The sequence below is a fragment of the Lissotriton vulgaris genome, chromosome 1_1 (genome assembly GCF_964263255.1).
Source record: "Lissotriton vulgaris chromosome 1_1, aLisVul1.2, whole genome shotgun sequence".
NCBI classification, from domain to species: Eukaryota; Metazoa; Chordata; class Amphibia; order Caudata; family Salamandridae; genus Lissotriton; species Lissotriton vulgaris.
The window spans coordinates 1,520,064,192-1,520,088,253 of record NC_141685.1 but is presented as its reverse complement, the minus strand read 5'-3'; the positions used below and the strand labels follow the sequence as shown (position 1 = coordinate 1,520,088,253).

General features: G+C 43.1%; 1 protein-coding gene across 1 annotated transcript; it reads right to left on the bottom strand.

The window, feature by feature from the left end:
* Window positions 1–306: 306 nt before the first annotated feature.
* Window positions 307–23,990, bottom strand: LOC147750756 (ranaspumin-like). Its single transcript, XM_086917978.1, has 10 exons — window positions 23,873–23,990; window positions 21,518–21,567; window positions 20,915–20,980; window positions 20,112–20,186; window positions 19,472–19,525; window positions 15,392–15,457; window positions 12,880–12,930; window positions 7,462–7,485; window positions 3,919–3,994; window positions 307–518 (listed from the first exon to the last, which is right to left on the bottom strand). Exons 1-9 carry the CDS (start codon window positions 23,919–23,921, stop codon window positions 3,920–3,922), a joined length of 510 nt encoding a protein of 169 aa, XP_086774104.1. The 5' UTR covers window positions 23,922–23,990; the 3' UTR covers window positions 307–518; window position 3,919.
* Window positions 23,991–24,062: the final 72 nt, after the last annotated feature.

Below are 24,062 nucleotides of genomic sequence, written 5' to 3'. Positions count from 1 at the left end.
ATTTACCAAATACAATTCTTTTTTGAACTTAAAAAAGAAGTGTATCCCCCTTACCCTGACTGGAAGCAAGGGTCCCCATTTGGACAAAGGTACCTACCTCTGCCAACTACAGACCCCCATTTCTAATAATGGGCTTTACCCTGAAATTTATTAATAATACATTTTTCGTGAGTGGATTTTGGCTTTGTGAGGTTTTTCATTTCCGCTGTTCATCCTCCCCCTCTTTTCCCCTTTGTTAAAAACACCAACATTGTATACAAGGAGAACCACACTGTACACAGTAAATCTCAATCACACAAAAACGTATAGAGATTATGCAATTTCTGGTTGTTTTATTGGAATCAATCATAGAATGGAAACAAGAATATAAGAGGAGATTTGTCAAAATTCCCGGTGAGTTGACATCTAGGATGATCAATTGCATTTTAACAGATGAAAAGATAGGAGTTTAGAGGAACCAGAAATTAGCATGTGTGTAGAATCATTCTGCAGGAACCTAGATCAGATCCAGTGATCCCCTAAAAGAGAGACAAAAAGCGAGTAATTATAAAGACATCTCTGAGGAAAAAACCTGAACAACATGGCCTGAAGAGAACTGTTAAGCAATGATCTAGCTCACTGTATCTTGTTATTTTGCACAAAGGTATAATATAAATTCTGATAGTGTATGTCAACACTGATCATCTCAAACTGTAAAGCTGTAGCCTTCTTCAGCACCGAGCTGTTAAGGGTTGAATGGTTTGTGCATGAAGCGCATTTTTGAAGAAATTAATGTGAATGCTCTGGAAACATATACAGTGTTGATTTTGAACAAAAATCCTTTTGAGCAGCAACTTTGATCAAACTTAAAAAATGTTCCAAAATTAAATATCACTCAAATGAATGTTCGAACACCTTTATAGAGGAGAAATAAATCTCAATGGTCTCAAGTTCCTGTTGTTCACCAACATGGCGTGCGAACGAATCGTGCTAGTAAATTGAAATTGGACTCTGCGATACAGTTAATGAGCATTAGGGATAAGCTTCATTGATATTTCACAGTATGACTGAGAACATTACAAATGGAATACAAATATGACCAAAGTGTTCATGCAAAATATATATTTTACTACAGCTACCTTCACTTTAAAAAAAAAAACGTTTAGCTCTAACCTATACATTTTTTTTATATTTGTTTTGAAAAAATTGCTAAGGTAACCTCAGCAGTAGCCTCAATTTCAACCTATGTGCTTGAATCCAAATTTCCCTAGTCTTCTAATTGGCTTGTGTAGCAGCCCTCATTCTTCTATTTATTCTTGTCATTTCTTTCAGTGAGGTGCTTATTATAACCAACCCTCTTTTACATTCCTGTCCAGTGTCATATTTACTAGCTGTTACCTAGTAGCAGTCCCCCCAGCGCATTGAGACCCTCATGGGCGAGTAGCGCACTTTACAAATGCTCTGATTAATTGATTACCTCACCTTATACACTTTTTACAATTGCTCCACTAACAGTTATTTTAGCTTTTGAATACGTTTCTCATCCAAACTCACTCATACAACCATTTACTTTCTGTGGAATTTTAGTTTTGGTTACATTTTAATTCCAAAAACCTGATAAGAGAACCTGTTGATTTCGTACTGATTTTGCCTATTGCCATTTATTTGTGGTTAGCCTTTAATGTCTGATATAATAAATCATGTTTTGCTTATTTGAAGAAGGTTTCATATTATTATTATAACCAGATGACATTGCCCATGTGTTTGCACATAGATATCCACAGATTTGCACCCTCAGAATGCCTTCTGATTTTCCTAAATCGGCCATATGAGAGACGAATGCCTGGTGATTGGCTGAATCACATATAGTATCACTTATCTATTCAGAACTTGTCTTGGAAAGTTTAAGCTAGCAAACAATTCAGAACATTCTCAGTAGTGGCCGCTTGCTTTCTAAAATGGTGGTGCAAATGTGGGGCCCACTTACAGTGCACATACACTCAATTACTCAAACCTGTGTATTTTTCTGTTCTGGGGACAGAGACCGTTTGCTCCCGCTCCCTTCACGACCTCAGAGTGGCATTTGAGGTCATTAACAGCCACGCCTATGGCTTGGCTAATTAGCAGCCAAGACTCAAGAGGGAACGAGAACGTGTTACTAGAGGTGGAAAGGCACCAATCCTGATGCTGCTCTCATGCTGCTGCTAATATTGCCCAGCATTAAAGAAGCACCTCAATTGGCTGTAGCGCCTGCCTCGAAGCTCCATGAGGCATTGGGTGCCTGTGCCTGTTCTCAGCCAGTTGTCCAAGACACCTCAGGTTAGAGAAGTTTAAAATGCGAAGGTCAGTCTGGCTGTCGCAAGACAGTCGGACAAAGTGAAGCGCATTTTAAACTGGAATAGCAACTACCACTGCTTCCTTCTGCCAATCAGCTGCAATGGCCCCGCCCAGCGCTGCACCTTGACGCGGCTGAACTGAAAAATAAAAAGGTAATGAAATCTCTTCATTACCATTTTATTTTTTATGCCTGCAGCACTGTCAGGCGGGGGGAGCACTCCTCCGCTCCAATGGAGGATCTGCCGCCGGATATGAAATGCCTGGTTAGACAACAACTAATTACTATAAATTAGCCTTGACCCGGTTATAAGTAGGGCCTGATTTAGAGCTGAGCGGCAATTAAAACATCTACAGATTCTGTGAGAAGTGCTAAATCCAGAGGAGAATTAAACTATAACTTTTCCTCGACCTAGAGCTAATATTGTCACTGATTTATTATCTTCTGGATTTAGCACTTCATCGAGAATTTTTAGACTCTTCTATTACCATTCTCTCCCTTGCAGAACTAATGTATAGCATATATTTTGTCTTCCCACTATGGAACTCAGTTCAGTGAAGCTGCCAATCAAGGGAGTTTGAAATTGGCCACCCGGGATTCGTTCTACATTTGTGGCTCTGTCCAAGTGGGGTGTTTGAGAGGAGGCCAGATATGTCTAGATTAACCTCTCCCAGACCCCTGGTGGTGCAGTTCAATAATACCCTCCCAGTGATGGACCTAGGGCATCCATCCTTAGTTGAGCTGAACCTTTGAAGCAAGCAACTTGACGCTGCAACACTTGACTATGCGACCCCTCTTTGACAGGGGAATAGAACTTGAGCGCAATATGAACCATCATCAGCCTGGTGTGTTGATTGAGTGTAACTACCCAAAGGTTGGAGTCAACAAGCACAGCATGAAAGAGCAGTGAGGCCAACTGGTACTATCTCAAGGTATGCGCAGCACTGTATTGTGCCGCAGCAGAATGTTCATATCGCTGTGAAGCGCTGTTAAATAAGGCAGCCTCGTGTTGGTAACACCAGTGCCCACTTCTCTTTAGAAAGGGCTGCACATTAGAGGCCCAAGATATGAAGAGGGGTCTTCACTATGACCGTTCAGTTCTAGGCAATACGTTTTATAGAACAATTCTGATGCGACAAATTGGTTGCTAAATCCCCTTGGCAGCCTATTACACAAAGTCTAAGGATGGTGGTGGCATGTTATAAAGAGGTTATCTGACCCAGTTTAAGTGAAAGACTATTCACTAGTATAAAAGACGTCAATGGAGAATGATGAATTTCGCCCAGTGTCACACAGTGAAAGTAAAGCCAGAGTCAGGGATTGCAATCTAAAATGGAAGGGAGGCGTCACTTTCATATACATTCACAGCAATTCCTGATATATATGCCTGCATTTAAAATTTCGAAATCCTGAAAAAAATTGCAAGATAGAACGTTTACAGTAGTAGAGTAAATGTTTAATATCCATTTGGCCTGTGAGCCAGAATCACCTCCTGCTGTGTCAATGCTGTGTTCACTATAACAGGTTTCTTTGTAGACAAAAATATATTGTTTCGAATGTATTCGCGATCTGTCGTGAAGCTTAAATATGAAATATCTATTTACCTTATTTTCCAAGTAAACCACCACCACCGCCGCCAGTAAGTCCTCCTAAAAGGCCAGGCAAGTTGTTAAGGGCACCCTGGTAAAGAAAAATAGGGAATGAATATTTCAAAGAAAAATGTGTAATTAAAACAAATTGAGATACCAAAATGTAAGAATGCCAAACTATTATAGTCCATCATAGGCACATTGCTAACCTTGTTTTGGATTAAAAAAATAATGTCATTCATGGCTGTCCTATTTGATGTCAGTAACTCTGTAATCATTAGGACATTACATACAGTAACTGCTGAATAGGTGAAAAGGGATGCCCTCGCTGAAAAAAACTCCCCGATTTAGTATCAACCGTTATGAACATGGTTCTGTCATTTAAAAAGGTGTAAATATAGATGTAGCTTAGTGAAGAATCCTATAAGAATGGCAGTGTGCTCACTACTGAATGATGCTGCAATGCTCTGGTCAGAAGTAGCATGGAATTCTTCCACAGAGCTGATTTTTCCTGGGAGTTCACTCATTGAAGTACAAGAACTGCACCTTGCCTACCACAGCCTGTTCTCCAGACACCACCAGCACCTGGGACAGCTCTGTCTATCGTATGACTTTAAGTGTGTACAGCGGTACAAAAGGGGGTGGTGATGGACGGAGCATCTGAACCAATCAAACACTCACACCCAGTCAACGGATCTGGGTTTAATCCGTCACCGTTCTTTAGCCCACTCTGCCACCCCAGTTCAGACATATGCAAATCAGTCTGACCCTGTGCCTCATGGGAACCGTCCAGCCCGAACTGCCAAGCCATGCCTTCCCTGGACTGGAAAGGCACAGGGTCAGACTTATTTGCACATGGCCATGTCTGAACTGGGGCGACAGAGTGGGCTAAATGAAGATGATGGATTCAACCCAGATCTGTTGACAGGGTGTAAGTGTTTGATTGGTTCAGATGCTCCGTCCATCACCACCCCCTTTTGTACTGCTTTGTTCGCCATAAGTTGGCAGGGTATGCTTAGACGTGAGTCCCTTGCTCACTTTGCCACTGGATTCAAGCAAGCCGGGCTGAAGACGGCTGAAATGCCAGAAACCGGCCCTCGAAGCTTGTTTCCGGTCCAGGGACGGCATGGCTCGGCAGTTCGGGCTGGACTGTTCCCATGAGGCACAGAGTCAGACTGATTTGCATATGGCCATGTCTGAACTGGGGTGGCAGAGTCGGCTAAAGAACGGTGATGGATTAAACCCAGATCTGTTGACTAGGTGTGAGAGTTTGATTGGTTCAGATGCTCCGTCCATCACCACCCCCTTTTGTACCATATATAAGTGTGTACAGGGCCGACTTCAGTGCTGGTGGCGCCTGGTGCTGCCATCTTTTTGGGCTTCCATGACCTCCTCTTCGGATTCCCTCACTATCACTACCACCCAGTAAAAGTGACACTCATCACTCCATAGCCCCTCTTTCACATACATTTTATTTGTTTTAAAGCGCTGGTAAAGTCTGGCTTAACTATACCACTCCGCTTCACATAAAATACAGATTTGTTCCTGGCAGCAGACATATTAATCCTCTGTGCTACTGAATGATGAGTCAAAATTGCAACTAGACAAAACTCTGATCTCTCTCTCTAGTAGGAACATTAACCACAAGTTATCTTGACATTGTAATTGTTGCCTGAAAGCTGGATGCTGGAGGAATTCCTCATTCTTAATTTGAATTACAAGTTATTGATAAACACAACACCCCCCAGATGACCCTTTGCAGGTCTGCGCCTAGTGTGGGGTGATCGCCTTAAATGCCATGAATGTGTATTCATGTGAACCGAAATCCCTTACAACACTGATAGTTTGGATCTAAACAGTTTTGGTATAGACAAACAGACACACTTCCATGCTATTATAACAAGTTGGAATACAAAGTCAAGAGGTTTAGGCGTATTAGGCAAAGAAGGGCTGTGATTACAAATTGAATTCACTAAAATGATGGCTCAACAGAACAAGTTCTAATAATCTTTCTTGCAAAGATCCACTTTTCCACTATTTCACATTCTCTTTCAAATTGTTAATAGAGTGTAATACCAGTGCAATGTGTTTACAATGGAATCCTGGTAGAATATATAAAGCTGTTTACTTTCCCAGAATGGTTGGATTTTCCCAGCTACCTCTCATGCAACAGTTCTGAAAATGAATCCAGGGCCATTGTTTCGACTTACTTGAGCTCTGTGTATTTATAAACTAATCGGGTGACCTCGTCGAACTTTACCTTAATTGAATGCTACAGCTAATTCTCCTGGATGCTGACTATTCTGGATTCCCATTGTTCATGACGAGCTCAGCTCGTCATGAGTGTATGGAGGTGTACATCATGACGAGCTGAGCTCGTCATGAGCGTCCAAGGGGTTAAGGTTCCCTCTGCCAGTGCAGTGAGGCAAGTGTCAGGGACAAGTGTGGGGCATACAGCATAGTCCCAGGCTGATAAACAACGTTGGCATTTCCTGGCACGGTCTTTAGCCTCTTCCTGTCGCGTGCTCATCCTTCCCTAAAACGGGCCTTGTCTCCGCTGTTCTCTTACACTGACGTAAAGCAGAGATGCAGTGGTGGCATCTAATGACAGTTCGAATCTATGAACCACGGGAAGGCACTTTCATTTTTTTAATTAACCAACCTCTCCCATGACGTTCCTTGTGGCAAAGACCTTTTCCCAAAGGCATGAGTCACTGGCCACCTTTGCCAACTACAGACCTGGCATATGACATACTTACACACCATATGTCCACTAGCTAAAGGCACCACAGACATGGTATGGCAGAGTCAATATTACAAAGTCTGTGCCTCGTGTGTATAAGGCCTGTCGCGCTTTTTGTCATTTGGGGGCATGCCTTCCTCTCACACAAGGATTCACAAAACCCCATTATTTCACAGAATAAGGGGCAGCTGAGCTGATAGACAGACAGTGTGCTCTCAACGCTCAACTTTGACTGCATGCGCATGACATGTGTGCATGTTCAAGAGAACATGCTAGAATTATTGCAAAGCCAAGCATGACCTGGGTAGGCTGCAAAACATTGCCACATGTGCATTTCCATATACCATGCAATTTCATATGGCTCCTTCTCACGGCATCACCTGCCCTCAAGGGCAGAGAAAGGTGACGAGGGCAGAAACAGCATCGATCATTTTACTAAAGGTAGTAATGATAAAGTCTTACTTCACCAGTGTCATAGCATAGTGGTGGGGGCACGTGAAGACTGTGGCGCTCTCAAAAACCCATTGTTAAAGACACAAACCCGACCCCAGAAGCAGCCATAAGACTGACCGTGGGAAGTGTGGCAGTTACACTGAGCTCAACACTAAAATGATGAATGTTTTTCAAACTACGATGAATCTCTGCGAGACAGGACGACATCCCTCTGCTTTGCATAACACACCTCATAATGGTCTAAGAGCGAAAGGTAATTCGCTCTGCTCACTTCCGAAATAAAGAAATGACACTATTAAATAGCCGTGTTTAGTCTCTGACCTTACATTGGGTGATACTGACAAAAGTTGGTTTGAACTTACCGCTACTTGCACCAGAGCATCACCCTAGGGGAAGAAAACATAGATGTGACTTTAGTGTAAATCTTTTACAAACAGAAAAAAAGAGCAAAATCAACAATACCAAAACAAATATTGGAGACATTTATTCATACGTAAATTTGGATTTGAATGTAAATTTACAAAAAAACTTTTTTTAAACCTGCCAGAAATGTATTAAACGATGCTTGGTAAGCATAATTTATCTGTACTCGTAATTCCTACTCAATGGAAGGGAAAAGGGCATTACAATGCGTTTTTTGACTTGGAAGTCCGACAAATTTCCATCACTTAAATGGTCAGAGATTTACTTCATCACAGGGCTGGCGAAACCCCACTTCTAGGATTAGAAGTGCAACAGATCAACACTACATTTGGCGTGGGTCTGGGGGAAGTGCTTCCTCCTTACGGAAATATGTTTTCCCCATCGAGAAAGCCTGGGAGCTTATTTACAAAGAAGTAGAGCAACGCAGCAAGCAAATTTGGTGTGCTGCATTGCGTTACCTATAGAGAGCAGTACTTTGCCAAATCTTCAAAGAAATGGTGCATTTCTGCTCTCCCCACGTGCTGAGGCACTTTATGCTGCATACGGACAATTCAGGCACCAATGCGCCATAGTGCAACGGTAACTGCTTTGTGGTCCGGTAGTATTTGTACTTGTTACTTCCTACACAAAAAAACTATTCTTTGAGGCTATTTTCCTTTGCTCTCCCAATGTGATCCCTCCCATCCTCACGATTTGTATTCCTCCCCCTCAAGCCTGTGAAGCGCTCTGATACCCTCAGGGGTCTGGTTCGCGCTCTATAAAACTATAAAATAAATAAATAAATATTTTTTACTTCGTATGTGTCCTGCAGAATGGGGTACACAGGTTAAGGACAAATAACATAGAGAAATAAAGATATTTCTGCTTGTAAAGCCAGCATCAGGTATGAGCACCATTTTGACGCCAGCTCATGTCTACTTCTCTTTGTGAATATGAGTTTGCGGCAAAATCCAAAGGTGGATACACTGGAATGCCTATAGAATACCTCCCTGACACAAAGTAACACAAGGTAGTGAAATGTGTTGCATTCATTCTTCATAAAAAGGCCACGCAAATCATCACTAGTGTGGATTTGTAAATACCAAATAGACTTTGCGTCAGGTTGCATCAATTTTAGGAAACTCGCATCAAAGTGTGCATTAGCACAGAGGACCATATTAAACCATTGCAGACGTCTCCATTATAGAGACCTCTACAAAGAGGGAATAGGAGTCTTTTAAAAAAGTTGCATTGCATTCTCTGAAGTGCGCCTGAAAACCTGTGCTTGGTGTATTTCTTGGAATGTTTGTGAATCAGGGAAAAAATGGAAAAGTGCATTCAGGTGAAGGAGTAAATCTCCAGACCTGTTATTCCATTTTCCCTCAATAGGATCTGTAGCACTGGTAATGCTATTCCAAACTGTCAGAAAATGCTTTTTCATGGATGAGGAGCGATAAAGAAAAGGAAAAACTCACTACTGTGCTACTTCTCAGTGTACCACTATAATAACAAGCAAACAAGGAGTGACCACAACTACAGTTCATAAGAATAATTAGTTTGGTGCTAATATCCACCCTAAGGAAGTAAATCACATCATAAAGCTCTAGCAAAAAATGTGTTGTTGTTGGTCATTATTACAGGACTGTACTGTAGCAGAAAGTGGCATGGCTGCTTCCATAAATTGTCAAAATGGCAATTTCCCTGTATAGAAAACCTTCATACATCTCTAAGAGAGGTCAACACTAAACAACGGTCTCTAAATGGTCAGAGAACAACAACCAGGAGGCTTTTTAAATTCATTCTTTAAAAAACACAAAGCAGAGGATTGTCAGTGATACTGAGACAATGTAAGTAAGTAATTATCTTTATTGCATGATTCATAAAAATCTTTGCAAAAAACGACATTAAGAAAAAAAACGTGTACAAGCACATAGAAGGAAATGTTTAATAGTCATCAAATTAATTTAGAACCATTTCAAATGTACAGTATTTCTGTGCTATTATAGAAAAATGAGATGTAAAATCATAAATGTTATGTAAGGATTAAAATACAATGAATGAACCTAAGACTTCAAGTTGACAATTGTTGAACTAATACTATTTTCTATGTGCTATGCTATGAACACCATGACAGAGCTGACAGAGAAGCTAGTATAATCTTCGAAATATCAATGAGGAGTTTTTTTGTGTGTTTTACCAAAATCAAGTCACTGTTTAACAGTAAAAATTGTACTGAGACAATGTGGAAGGTGTTTTGACCTACTGCCACCTCTTACTGTTTTTTTCTTCTCTAATGGAGCAATCATGGTATACATTATTTGTGTTTCCAAGAGCTTTGAAATGCATGGATTTTTGACATTTGCTATTAAATATGATTTGAGAGAGGATGGTCTGTCTGAACATTTTATTGAGTCATCACTTTTCTGTTTGACGTGCATGCTTGGTGTTCAATGTCTGACGGGGCTAGAATTATCAATTATTTTAAGTAATAAGGGGCATAGGTATCAAATAACGGTATTGCAATTCTCAAATAGCGATTTTTAGAGAATCGCTATGAGAATCGCAAAACGGGATGTAATAAAAAATTCACAAATATTTTGCTATTCCTTGGCATTCCTTAATTGCAATTAGCAAATTGTGAATCACATTTAAGGAATACCTTCTCATTCATTCCTATGGGCTAGGAGACCCATACGAATGAATGGGAAGACATTCTCAATTTGCGATTCGTAATTAGGGAATCGCAAATTGAAAAAGAAATTTAAAGGGTGCCAGGGTGTCAAAAGGACACCCTGTTGCAACCCTGAAATATGTATGTGAGCACATGTGGCGCACATACATCCCCTAAGGGCATGTATGTGCGCCACATGGCACTTTGAAAAATGCACAAAAGTGCATTTTTCAAAGAAATTGCAAATGACCACCAAATTGAAGTTGGTGGTAATTTTCGATTCCTTAGGGCCACATCGCAATTTTCCTGCATTGCATTTAAGGAATTGCAATTTGCTATTCCTTAAACACAATCGCAAAATAGAGAATCGCAATTTTTGTGATTTCCTTTTCGGATGATACATCTCAAAAGTCCTTTTCCCGTTCGCAAACGGGCCAATTCTGAGAATCGCCCCGTTTGTTAACGGGGAAACGGCTTGATAAGTATGCCCCTAAAGCCCTTATTTTTAAACACCTACAGCCTACACGTAGAATGGTAGCAGTGAGCTTGATAACAAGTTATGACTACTACAGTATCATCTACATTCTAATGCATCTGCTCAAAGTTATTGCTACACACACTCACTACTACATTCCAGAGATGGCAGCCACTAATTATTGTGATCAGTGGAGTGACCAAGGTTCATTCAAATGCTACTTTGCTGCAGATGAGTGTGACCCACACAAAGTCAATTCAATGAAGCTGTGGTGCAGCAACGAAATGAGCCATTAGAGATTGAAGAGAGGGTGCTCGTTCCCCTCCCATGCAAATCCCATTTTGGATACAACTCCCATTCAAGCCCTAATCAGGATAATAACATCACTCTAATGGTCAACGCTATTAGAAATTGGTTTTCTGTTTGGCACGGTATGCACCCTGTCCAAGCTGTAACCACAATCTTAGTCAGGGTAAGTCACAAGCACACCCTAACTAATCCTATGATCAACCTCTGGTAGCTTAGGAGACAATGTGTACAGTATTTGTGCAACATTTAAAACAGTAATGCAGTGTCTTTAAGTGGGGGAGACTTCAAAGACATAGTTTTGAAGTTCACAGAGGTCCTCCCTTCCTACCCTTGCTCCAGATTCACTACAGGGGATTGAGCAGTCCTTTATGTGGGGACAGGACACAGCCTATTCAGGTGTAAGTTTGAGTCTGTGCCCAGCTCCTCCCTCCCATCCAGCCCAGGATGGCCCATCAGAATGTGATGGCCCATCAAGTCACACCTAGGATCCCTTTACATGTGGCTGTCTAGAGGAATGTCAGCTGTCACCCACTCTAAACATGGATTCAGAGAAAGGGGCAGGAGGCACAGAATGGCTCAAGTGAGAAAATGCCAACTTTCTAAAAGTGGTATTTTCAGACTTGCAATTTAAAATCTGACTTAACCAGGAATTCTGATTTCAAATTGTGACTCCAGAGACACCAAACTTGAAAAGTCTATCTATTCACAATTATTAATTACACTTAAAAAATGTAATAGGATAAACCCAATGTTATCCTATGGGAGAGATATGCCTTGCAGTAGTGAAAAACGGATTTTGGAGTTTTACACTACCAGAGCATGTAAGACTTAAAAGAGCATGCCCTACGCTAAATACATTGCACCCTGACCTCTGGATTGTCCAGGGCCTACCTTAGGGGTGACTTCTATGTGTAAAAAGGGAAGGTTTAGGCCTGGCAAGAGTTTATCTTTCCAGATCACAATGGCAGTGTAAACTGCACAGACAGGCTCTGCAATGGCAGGCCTGAGCAATGGTTAGAGGGGTATTTAAGTGGGTGGCACAAGGAGTGCTGCAGGCCCACTACTAATATTTAATTTAGAGGTCATGGGCACATGTAGTGAACTTTACTAGGGATTTATAAGTAAATGAAATATGTCAATTGGGGTAAGCACACAATGCCATGTTTAGGGGTGAGAGCGCAAGCACATTAGCACAGGTGAGCAGAGGTAAAGTGCATTTAGTCCTAAAGCCAGCAAAAACGAAATCAGAAAAATGGAGGAGGTAAGCAAAACTTTGGGGGAAGACCACTCTAAGGCTGTCAAGTCTAACACACACTGTTAGTGTTTACCAGCACAATGAGTGCCAGGTAAAATCTGGCATGAATTGCCTGCTGAACACTCCACCATGTTAGTTTGCACATCATCAAGGGAAAAACATGATATCAGAGCACTATACATTATTCTGAGGTCTGGAATGTACAATTTGCACACAGTGCACATGCAACTGTCTATTGTGGAGCAAAACTGTGCATGTGGCCTATATGTTCTAAAACTATTTTGTGTTTGGTTCATCATGCACAGTTTCCACAGGAATTTGTGCACTGCTGTTTTGCTATTTTAGATTTATTGGCAAGAAATTAACATAATTTAAGATTCAAAATGTAGTTTAAGTGCAAGCTGTTGTGTTACAGGCTACTAGAACACAACTCTGAAGCCACATGCTAAAAGGAGAGAAATAGTGGTACTCATCTCTTGGAAAGAGGTTGAACAAGCCAGAACAGCGCCAGCGCAGGGACAGCGCCATTGCCAAGACAACGCCAGGACAGCACAAGGACACGTTTGGGTAATCGTGCACTATTTAAATCTGAATAACATAACACACCATACAAAAGGTTCTGAAATACCATGAAGCATGCTTGTGCTACATAAAAACGAATCCCTTACCAGAAGACCGCACACTAATTTAAACGCCGGCTCTTCAAGACCAAGCTTCATCTAAAAGACAATTGAGAAATTAGTGAATGATACATTTATAATTAACTGCAAGGATAAAAGTAACAAGCAGCGGACAAATGTCACACGCGATTAGAATTTACAATATATAATTTCACCATATGTGACTTTTTGTAATAGAAGTAGATTACTAAACTAAAATGAAAAAAATGTGTACTTTATCTTTGCCATTTTAGCTTGGTAAGAAGTATTACTGGCTCACAGATAAAAGACATTTTAATACACCTTTCATTTCAAAGCCTTTAACAAGAATGTTATAAATATAATCCTCATTTTCTTTCTTGCTATTGCTTTTGCAACTGACAATTTGTGAATTTCCAATACGCATCTAGAACACATGTGCAGAAAGGTAAGTGCCACTATACCTCCCAGGAGTGTGAACATATCCAAGACTCACAACAAGACAGGACCCACTCCTGAGCCTGACAGCAGCAGACATAGGGAAGGGCCTAAGGCAGATCTGGCTCACGCACGATTCCTTGAAGGGCCTAAGGCAGACCTGTGTCACGCATGATTCCTTGAAGGGCCTAAGGCAGACCTGTGTCACGCATGAATCCTTAAAGTGCCTAAGCAGACCTGTGTTACGCATTATTCCTTGAAGGGCCTAAGGCAGACCTGTGTCATGCATGATTCCTTGAAGGGCCTAAGGCAGATCTGACTCATGCATGAATCCTTGAAGGGCCAAAGGCAGACCTGTGTCACGCATGAATCCTTGAAGGGCCTAGGGCAGCTCTGACTCACTCATGAATCCTTCCTGCCTTGATACTGCCATGCCCAGTAATAATACACTTGCACTGCGTTAGTGTTGGAGTAACCAATGATAAACCAAACCGTTTGTTAAAGAAATAAACGCTACATTTTAGATAGGTAAACACCGTCTTCTCCCAAGAACGTCCAGCGCAGGGGCACGTTTGAGACTTACTTATGCAGGAAGTGCTATGCAGCCCTTGGGCTGCCCACTCTGCCGTCCTGCAACACTTGTCATTGTGGAACCTGCGTCTTCTGCAGTCCAGGGGAACATTTGTGCTGCACAATATGTGCATTACAGATGTGCACTCAGCCGAATATTCTAGGGATCATTATGTATAAGTTCTTATTACTGCTTCGTTACTGTCTCAGAAGAGTTCAATATCTGGAAAGAGTTCTTGTGTTTGAACCTGTGACTCTAGATCCCAAACGAGGCCTATACCGGGGTGTTCTCCCTCTTGAAACTTTAGAAGAGATTGCTGTCTGCTTCAGTTCACGTCCCCTTCATTTGTTGCCAGAGCACGAACAGAGGCCTGACTTCCCAAACCGTGTTTATCTGTGTGTTACTGCTGGAAATGGAAGTGTGTGCCACACCGAAGCCTGGAATAAAACACTTCTACTCACAGGAAAATCTCTGTTCAAGGACCAGTGTTGGTTGCACTACGATTTAAACTATCATTTGACCTTTTAAATCACTGTAATATTAGGCACTTGACATAAGAATTTTACTGAGATGAGCTATAAGTGTGCCACAAACATATGGTTTGTGCTATATAAATACAACACACATACATATATTTATACATAATATTCACAGCAGATACTGTAAAATACTAATGTGCAGATGTTTTTTATAAACCTCGGCTGAAGATTCTTCAAGAATCTACATTGTGCCTGAAAAATTCACCTTTTGAACCTAAAGTGTTTTCTTCTTGTGAAGCAGGGGCACTGGGTGATTTAATTTCCCTGCAGGCTCCCTGGCTGCCACCACTAGCCTGACAGGCACTGCTGTCCTCATGAAGCAGATGCTGGCTGGCGCTGGTTGGGCTGGGTCCCTGACAGCCCTCTAGCACAGAGATCATAATGCTCTGTAGGAAGCACTTTGGTTTTACACTCACAAAACTGCAGTATGTCACTTTTTTAATATCGATGCTGATAATGTGACGCGGGGAGGGGGCACTGATAACGATCCAATCAAAAGAATGCTACAGGGGCGGCCTTAGGCATGTGCAAGCTGTGCACCTGCACAGGGCCACCAAACCCCAGGGGCCACCACGCCAATATATATCCTTAATATAATAATCCTCTGAGGATGGATAAATATTTGCGTGGCGGCCCCTGGCAGGGATTTGGCGGCCTCCGGCTCTGTTCCACTTCCAAACACCCTGACCCCCCCCTCTTCACTGGCCTCCGTGCTCCGCCCGGACCCTCTCTTCCGGGGCCCCCTACCTACGCTCCCTGCACAGGGCCGACATGAGCCTAGAGCCGCCCCTGAATGCTATTAAGTCATTATAGGTTGCTCCCACTTCATGGAGAATCTCAGTTGAGCCGCATAAAAGTCTCCCGGGTTCCAAACTTACTCGTGGTACTGTCCTTGTCTTACTGGTTGACAATAAGATGCAGTATATAGTCTTAGGTATTGATAAGGAGAAAATACATTCCAACGCAGTCATTAATTGTAAACAGCTGATCTTACCAGGAGGTCTCTGACAGGTCCCTGCAGTTGTTTAACCAGTTCTCCAACTTGTGCAGTTATTTCTTCCTGGAAGGTAATTTATAATATATTAGAAAAAGAGAGCTTTTACATAACAAGTACCTACACAAAACCACATGGAAATATTAACTAATACTTTACTTGCACCTATAGCTGCTGCTTAGTTGAGGATATACGATCCCATATGATGTGCAGTTCTCACCCATTATTATTAAAAAAAAATCATGTTCATTCATCTGTTCTGTGTTGCAAAGTGAAAACCATAGTATTAAAGTGTTTATGTTTCTCTTGTACATGGCATTGGTAAAACATCTTACAGAAATGTTTGCCGACTTGCCACATGAACAATTGATGCATCTAACCTGGGGCCTGTTGGACACAGGGCCGTGGCTCATTCAGAGGCAATGTATGGATCGGCTATCATTGTCTCTACTTACCTGCTGCACACTGTTAGATGTCAAGGAATGAGGCTAGCATAACACAATATGAGGTGTGACGCCATGGCATAAAGTGGATGCATACACTGTAACGGTCAGCTGCACTGACTCCCTGTCAAGAAGAGATGCCACGTCAAGCTGCTCACACACACCTACATGCCCTCCGCAATACAAGCCCGGAATTCCTGAACAACCACCTGACCTTCCACCAGCCCACCAGACACCTGCGGTCTGCCACCCTGGCCCTCTCCACGGTCCCCCACACCCATCATAAACGAGCCAGTCACAGTGCGATTTTAAATCAAACTGAAAGGCAATGGCTGCACTAGTGTGTGCTTCAGCCAAAATTGAATGTCACAGATGCACTCAATGTAGGAAGTCCCTAATACCAAGGCTTCTTAACTGGAGACCTTGTCATAAACATCTTAGGGGGATATTCTCAAGGAAGTGGAGGGGAGAGGCGTTAGCCTTCTTGGCTCAACGCCTCTCACCGCCACTTCTAAAACACAAGGCTGCACCCTATTCTCAAGAATGTGGTGCAGCATGGCGTTTCCCCCTGCGATGGTGCTAAGTTTCACGACATAGCGCCAACGCAGATATCCTTGCACCAGCGTGCAAGGGTGTCTGTGTGCAGGTGAGGGTTGTGTATGTCAAGGAAGATACACCTTCCTGCACATAAACAATCCTAAAATACCATTTTGTAACTTTCATGTGCGCTGCTTTGAAAAGGTTTGTTCATGTACAGGAAGGGACACCTTCCTGTACAGGAACAAAAAGCATGGCATTTTGCTTTTTCCATGTGTGCTGCACTAGGCAGAACACATGGAAAAAGCAAAGACGAGAAGAAAAGCATTTCTCCTCGATTCACCAACTTAAGACCAGGATTCTTCTGGTCTTAAGTTCGTTGCTGCCACCTATTATCGCCAACCTTCATAATAGGTGGTACAAAAGGGGGTGGTGATGGACGGAGCATCTGAACCAATCAAACACTCACACCCAGTCAACAGATCTGGGTTTAATCCATCACTGTTCTTTAGCCCACTCTGCCACCCCTGTTCAGACATGGCCATATGCAAATCAGTCTGACCCTGTTCCTCATGGGAACAGTCCAGCCCAAACTGTCAAGCCATACCTTCCCTGGACCGGAAACAAGCTTCCTTGGACCGGTTTCTGGCATTACAGCCGTCTTCAGCCAGGCTTGCTTGAATCCAGTGGCAAAGTGAGCAAGGAACTCATGTCTGAGCATACCCTGCCAACTTATGGCAAAAAAAGCGATACAAAAGGAGGTGGTGATGGACGGATCATCTGAACCTATCAAACACTCACACCCAGTAAACAGATCTGGGTTTAGTCCATCACCGTTCTTTAGCCCACTCTGCCACCCCAGTTCAGTCATGGCCATATGCAAATCAGTCTGACCCTGTGCCTCATGGGAACAGTCCAGCCCGAACTGCCGAGCCATGCCTTCCCTGGACCAGAAACAAGCTTCCTAGGACCGGTTTCTGTCATTACAGCGGTCTTCAGCCAGGCTTGCTTGAATCAAGTGGCAAAGTGAGCAAGGGACTCACGTCTGAGCATACCCTGCCAATTTATGGCGAACAAAGCGGTACACAAGGGGGTGGTGATGGACGGAGCATCTGAACCAATCAAACACTCACACCCAATCAACAGATCTGGGTTTAATCCATCACCAGTCTGTAGCCCACTCTGCCACCCTAGTTTCATGTGCGCTGCTTTGAAAAGGTTTGTTCATATACCGAAAGGGACACCTTCCTGTACATGAACAAAAAGCATGGCATTTTGCTTTTTCCATATGTGCTGCACTAGGCAGCACACATGGAAAAAGCAAAAACGAGGAGAAGTAAAGCATTTCTCCTTGTTTCACCAACTTAAGAACAGGATTCTTCTGGTCTTAAGTTTGTTGCTGCCACCTATTATCGCCACCCTTGATAATGGGTGGCAGCATCGATCACAATGGATGTTGCAGTGGAACACCCACCGCAACAACCACAGCACGCCCCATTCACGCTAAATTTAGTGTGAAAGGGGCCTTATCCTCAAGACTGTGTTAAGCCACTTAACATGGCGCAAAGCCACCTTAAGTGGGTTAACGCTGCCTTGAGAAAAAGGTGCAGACCCTATCGCCACGGGAACGTCAGAAAAAGTGACGTTCCTGTGCCGATAGGCGCTTGAGAATATGCCTCTAAATATTTTATTTTAAGTTGCACTAGCAAATGTGAGCGCTCATACTAAGACTGATAAGAGCAGACATAGAAGTGGACAGTGGGTACTCAAGACAGTGAAAGGCATTGCTGAAAAATACAACTGAGGGCCTGATCAGTTGAGAGTTCACTTTTGTTCCATCAAATTCTGACACTGGATATCCATCTCAAAATGGTGGAACTCGCGTCCTCTGCTGTACATCTGCCCTTCTCCTTAAGTGGAACCAAACCTATGGATTATTTAGTAAGTCGCCCTTGGTAATGTTAGCATGTGGTGGAATGAGGAGGAGCTGGTATAACAGCTCTGGCCTCTGTACTCTGCTCACTGAACCAGAAAAGGTAGAGTGAGGCAAAACTGGACCAGCTGGCTTGTAGATGCCGCAATGCAGCGAAGGAGCTTCCTACCGCCCTTATACACATGTATTTGTCAATGACTTAGTCATATTGAAAAATAAATTAAGCTATTTCGAATTAATATTTCCTCGTTTGAATTTAAAAAACAAGAAACACAAGAACATTATCACCATTTGCACATAAACAGAACAATAAGATTAAACTTAAATAATGACAATAACCTAAAAAAGAGTATGGCTAATTCAATATTGTGAATAATGATACAGCGTTTAATAAGCAGGAAAATAATAAGAATTAGATTAGAAATAATGCTAAAACCAAGACAGCAGTTTTGTTACTAAAGTTAAGATTAATATTTATTTTAAGTTCACTCGGCAATGTAGTGAATGAACTTAAGATGAAGGGAACGAGGAAGATTATAAAAGCATTAAAACAAATCGAGACACTTTACTTGGTGATGTACAAAGGATAAATATTTTCTGAAACCCAATTTACACACATTATGATTTGCACACTGTATAGTTTTATCAGTGAAACTGCAAATCCGTGAAGGTTTAGAGGCCATTTTCTTTGAAAATGTGCTGTTGGTAACTGACAGTGCGCTCCAACACCATGGTTTAGTACAAGCTGTGTACCACACCCTTCCCACTCTCCTACTGAATGGGCGTGGCCTCATATACTACACTTGTTCTTTGGTAGACGCTTGGGGCAGATTTACAAGGCCCTTGTGCCACTTTTGCGTCATTTTTAACAAGGGTAAAGTGACACAAACGTGGCGCAAGGGACTTGTAAATCTGCCCCTTAGATTTTTCACAATCCCTATGATTTCAATGCTGTAACCCTGATGACAGCACTCCCACTCTGAAAATTGTTCCAGCACCACAGCTCTGAAGGGGGCAGAGTTTTTCCACAGTAGACACAGCTCACCATTGGACAGTCAGTCTTTCCACCCATTCCACGTCACCGCACACATTTTTGGGGACCCACACTTAAGTTTCTGCATCACACATTTACCGAGAGCAAGAGAGGGAAAAACTGCAACTGCTTACCACCGTTTTTTTTCCACCAAGCAGAATTTCATCAACTACGCAGCCAGCTCTTTCCTAAAAGGTAAAGGAAAAACTTACAATATAAGTATAGTATACACAAGACAATTTAAATAATTAGAGATGCTAAAGGCTACGAGCATTCCCTGTTAGGGCCATTTATTTTTACTTCATATATTACAGATCAATAAGAATATGTATAGTGTACAGAGCGCAGTATACACTCATAGCTGAGTGCAACTCTAGGACTCTGTCCGCCAGATTCTCCATTGAGTCTTTATTTAATCCCAGTAACAGCCGGGGGACACTCAGGCACCAGCCTCTGATAGCAGTGTGCATGGTGGTACCCCAGTCTAGACCTCTGCCTCACCACAATGTGAGACAGCTTTCTACAGGCTAGTTTAGCACTAAGATTTGTTCAGAAAAACAGTTTGAAAAATTACCCACATGTTATAATCCCAATATTAACCATAAAAAGTCCAAACCTGTATTTGCAAACATTTAACAGTGTTATTGTACACCATTGTGCAAACCCACGGACATGGTAGGGGCACATTCAAGGACACCATTGAGATTTTCGGATTCTTGGACAGGGACAGGCTGAAGACAAACATAGAAGACAAGCAAGGTAGGACACACTTACCAGCACTTCTTTTGCTTTCTGTGTCAGATCTTCCCATTCCTGCAAACTGCATTCATTGTTTGTTCCCTTCTTTTCCTGAGATAAAATAAAAAAGAATCATGGTGAAAAGCTAAATGGAACTGTAGGTACAAATAAATAGGGTACAGAGAAGACAATACGTGTATAACAACAAAAAACAGTCTTTGGAAGTAAAGAATGGTATTTCTTTTTACTAAGAAGGTGTTCGCTTCAGTCATAAAGGTTTGACCTTTTGAATAATGAAATCCTTGAGGGCAGGAACTGGAGAATGTCGCAGAGGAAATGATGCTTGCATGAGGTATTACGGTAACGGCTTATGCTGAAATACTGTCAAAGCGAGCCCGGTGGTCATGCAGGAGTCTTGTATGAGACTGCACATGCCCTCAATGAGGCAGCAGAGATTCACTGCTCCAGCCCCTTGAGAGAGTCCGGTGGGTCATTGATACCTGCTGACACGGGTGTGCACAGAGACGCACAGGAAAGCGCCACTGATGGGACACTTGGAAGCCCACACTGCACCCGGATGTGGTGTCCATGGAATGTGGTGGCCAGGGCGAGAGGGACCCGGGAAATGAGAGAGAGGGGACAAACATCTCTCACAGGTTCTGAGGGACACATCCCTTACTGGATACTGAGGGAAACTCCTGGAGCGGACGGTGAAACAACTTTCACATTCCTTGAGGTGAGAATTGAACAATGGTCAGAGAGATCTGACTGACAATATCACATCATCCTAAGCTAGAGCCAACGCAATGCTCAGAGCTCGACTAATACTTTGGCAGTACCTGGCAGGTGTCATATGAGCAGACGAGAGCTTGCACGCTTTTCAGAAGTTCTCCAAGGTCTTTGTCCTGTGAGTGAAGGAAAGACAGTGAGCCATATTTGTTAATGCTGTGCTAGCAATATTGAGAACTTAAAAAGACAATACATGGTGCTCTGGTCATGAATGTTATAAAACGATAAACTTGTGCGATGTGATATTCCACTGTAGGGGCCGGACTGGAATTTTAAGGCAGAGGCCCTGGCCATGAGTGTTGGTTAAATTCCACAAATCAGAATTAGTACAGGTAATGGTATTCTAACGTATGCAATAGTTATCAGTCCCCACTGTTGATGGAATTTACCAGGTTAAAAGATCTGGTACACAGCAAAAATGCATTGCGTTTGGTGTGGTAAAAAACACAGACATTCATGTCATGTTTCATTTCTAGGGTGAAAACATGGAATAGAAGTAATTTACTGAATCTGGTGGAAATATCACACCCTAGTCCACCACCATCAGGACCGTAGAGTACTGGACATGCCTTAATAAGAATGGGTGTTTGGCCTACAGGGAAAAAAACCCTTCAATAGTTTCCGGCTTTCTCCCCCCTTAAAGATGAACTTACCAGAAGCGCATTGAGACACTTAGAAAGAGGGAGGCCAGGTGCGGGGGTAGCTGAAGAAAAATAAACATGCACACTGATTAAAGAACATAGTTTAATGTATGTGGCACCAAACAAGCAGTGTTTCCACCAGAAAAATGTGCTACAATAAAAACATTGATCGAACAGCGCTCACCAGTACCCATGTGTGAGTTCATCCGTAGAGTGCTGTGACCCTGTTGTGTGGGCAGTTAACAGACCATGGTTTGCTTCCACAGACCACTCACCACTCATTGGATTGCCTCGTAAGGCACTTGTGATGCAAAACATTGAGTAATGTACCAGTCCACGAGTCAGCATGGGAGTGGAATGCACGCACTCTTAGAGGCATGACAGAAATGCACATTTTTAAACCGGGTAGATCTTTCTCAAGAGCCTTTCAAACTGGATGGATGTGTTGAGAGTTCTACTGAAGGCAACTCCCTCTAATAGCAGTGGGAAAGCAAAAGAGAACTTTCTGTGTTTTTCCAACATATAGATGTGGTGTGCAACTGTAAATCTAAGTGATTTTATTAACCATTTCAACTGCTAGACTGAAATGTGATGCTTGCGCTGAGCCATGTGAATGGGGTGGATGCCATTAGAACATTAACCTACAACTTTGTTGTTCTTATTCTCTGTCCGAAGAAGTCTTATCTGTGGCAGGAAGCTAACTTGACTTGCTACATCTGCAGACAGACCATGGCTTCAAAGATCATATATGTACAGGCATCCTTCAGAAAAATCCATGCATGCAATGGATATATTCATGGTTTTACTGGAGTCAAGGTGCCAAAAACTGGCAAGTGAGGTTAAATTGGGTATCCCCTATGCGAGTTACATTTCGAACCTTGTAGTGAGGTACCAGTTTTACCAGTTTATGGATTAAAAACTTTATAATCATATCTAAGGGTTGCAAACTCACTCAATGTCGCAGAATGGATAAGGCTCAGCCGTCTGGAACTGAACTCAGACAAGACGGAGGTCCTCATCCTATGACCATCCCCCTCGGCCTGGGATAACTCCTGGTGGCCACCTGCCCTGGGCACCGCCCCCAAATCCACTGGCCACGCACGCAACCTGGGCTTCATCCTGGACTCATCCCTCACGATGATCAAGCAAGTCAACGCCGTCTCATCATCCTGTTTCAACACCCTGCGCATGCTCTGAAAAATCTTCCGATGGATCCCCACCGCAACCAGGAAGACGGTCACCCAGGCCCTTGTCAACAGCCGCCTGGACTACGGAAACACCCTCTACGCCGGAACGACAGCCAAGCTCCAGAAAATACTACAGCGCATACAGAACGCCTCAGCAAGACTCATCCTGGACATCCCCCACCACAGCCACATTTCTGCCCATCTGAAGGACCTGCACTGGCTCCCCATCAGCAAGAGAATCACATTCCGACTCCTCACCAACGCACACAAGGCTGTCCACGACGCGGGCCTCATGTACCTCAACAACCGCCTCGCATTCTACACACCGACCCGCCAACTCCGCTCCGCCAGCCTCGCCCTCGCCACCGTTCCACATATTCGCAAAGCCACAGCCGGAGGAAGATCCTTCTCCTATCTGGCAGCCAAGACATGGAACTCCCTCCCCACCCACCTCCAGCTGACCCAGGGCCATCTTGCCTTCAGGAAACAACTCAAGACCTGGCTGTTCGAGCAATAGCGACCTCCCCCAGCGCCTTGAGACCCTAACGGGTGAGTAGCGCGCTCTACAAATTCCTTGATTGATTGATTGATTGAATGTCTAAAACATTCTGTTATCATATGAGACAGTCTTTGCACACAGTCCCGTGTTGCTGAGCATTTAGCAGCTCAGTCACTCACTCTTGAAGGTCATCCTCTGGCATATGCTGCCTTGGATACTTTCTTGAGAGTACCTCCCTTGGATTTGTCTCCCTACACAGTATTTCACTGCCACTAAGATGCCCGGAGATGGCCCCACACAAGAATGTGGAATGTGTATGGTTATTTGAGTAATACAGTTATGCAACAGGTACAGTAATTGGGCACAGACTAAGTATGTGCGTCAGAAAGAAGCCGAACCCCCTCTCTTCAAGCAGCACAAATCCCCCACACAATAGGATACGCCCATTACATGTCTCTGTCCATGGACTTGAATCCTACCCCTAGGCCCTCGCCCAGTGCTCCACACTCCTGTTTCCTAGCTAGGATCCTTCTATACACATGCTTACATTCAGATGTCCTGTCTTACAAAACGCGGCGAGATGTCAAAGTACATAAATATGCAGGAGCACAAAGATGTTATCAACACATTATGATACACTCTATTGCTGGAGCTCCTCAGAGACCAAGCAGGTGTACTCACCGGCAGCGACGCCGAGGGCCACCAGCAGGAACACGGCTGAGGTCTTCATGGCTGCGAGAGGCTTCTCTGTCAGACTTCAGCTGCAGGCCCCGGTCGAGTGCTGATGAAACCCTTCCTGGAGGTCACCCTCATTTATACCAGAAGAGACCTCTCGACTCCTCTGCCAGTGCCAAGCCACACCAGGAATGTC

What these genes read in the sequence shown, in the direction of transcription:
- LOC147750756 (XM_086917978.1), bottom strand. Translation starts at nt 23,921, where the DNA reads ATGAAGACCTCAGCCGTGTTCCTGCTGGTGGCCCTCGGCGTCGCTGCC. An exon ending in GCTCATATGACACCTGCCAG is followed by an intron (nt 20,187 to 20,914) that starts GTACTGCCAAAG and finishes ATTTTATCTCAG; the next exon opens with GAAAAGAAGGGAACAAACAA. An exon ending in ATGCTCTGGTGCAAGTAGCG is followed by an intron (nt 3,995 to 7,461) that starts GTAAGTTCAAAC and finishes TTTCTTTACCAG; the next exon opens with GGTGCCCTTAACAACTTGCC.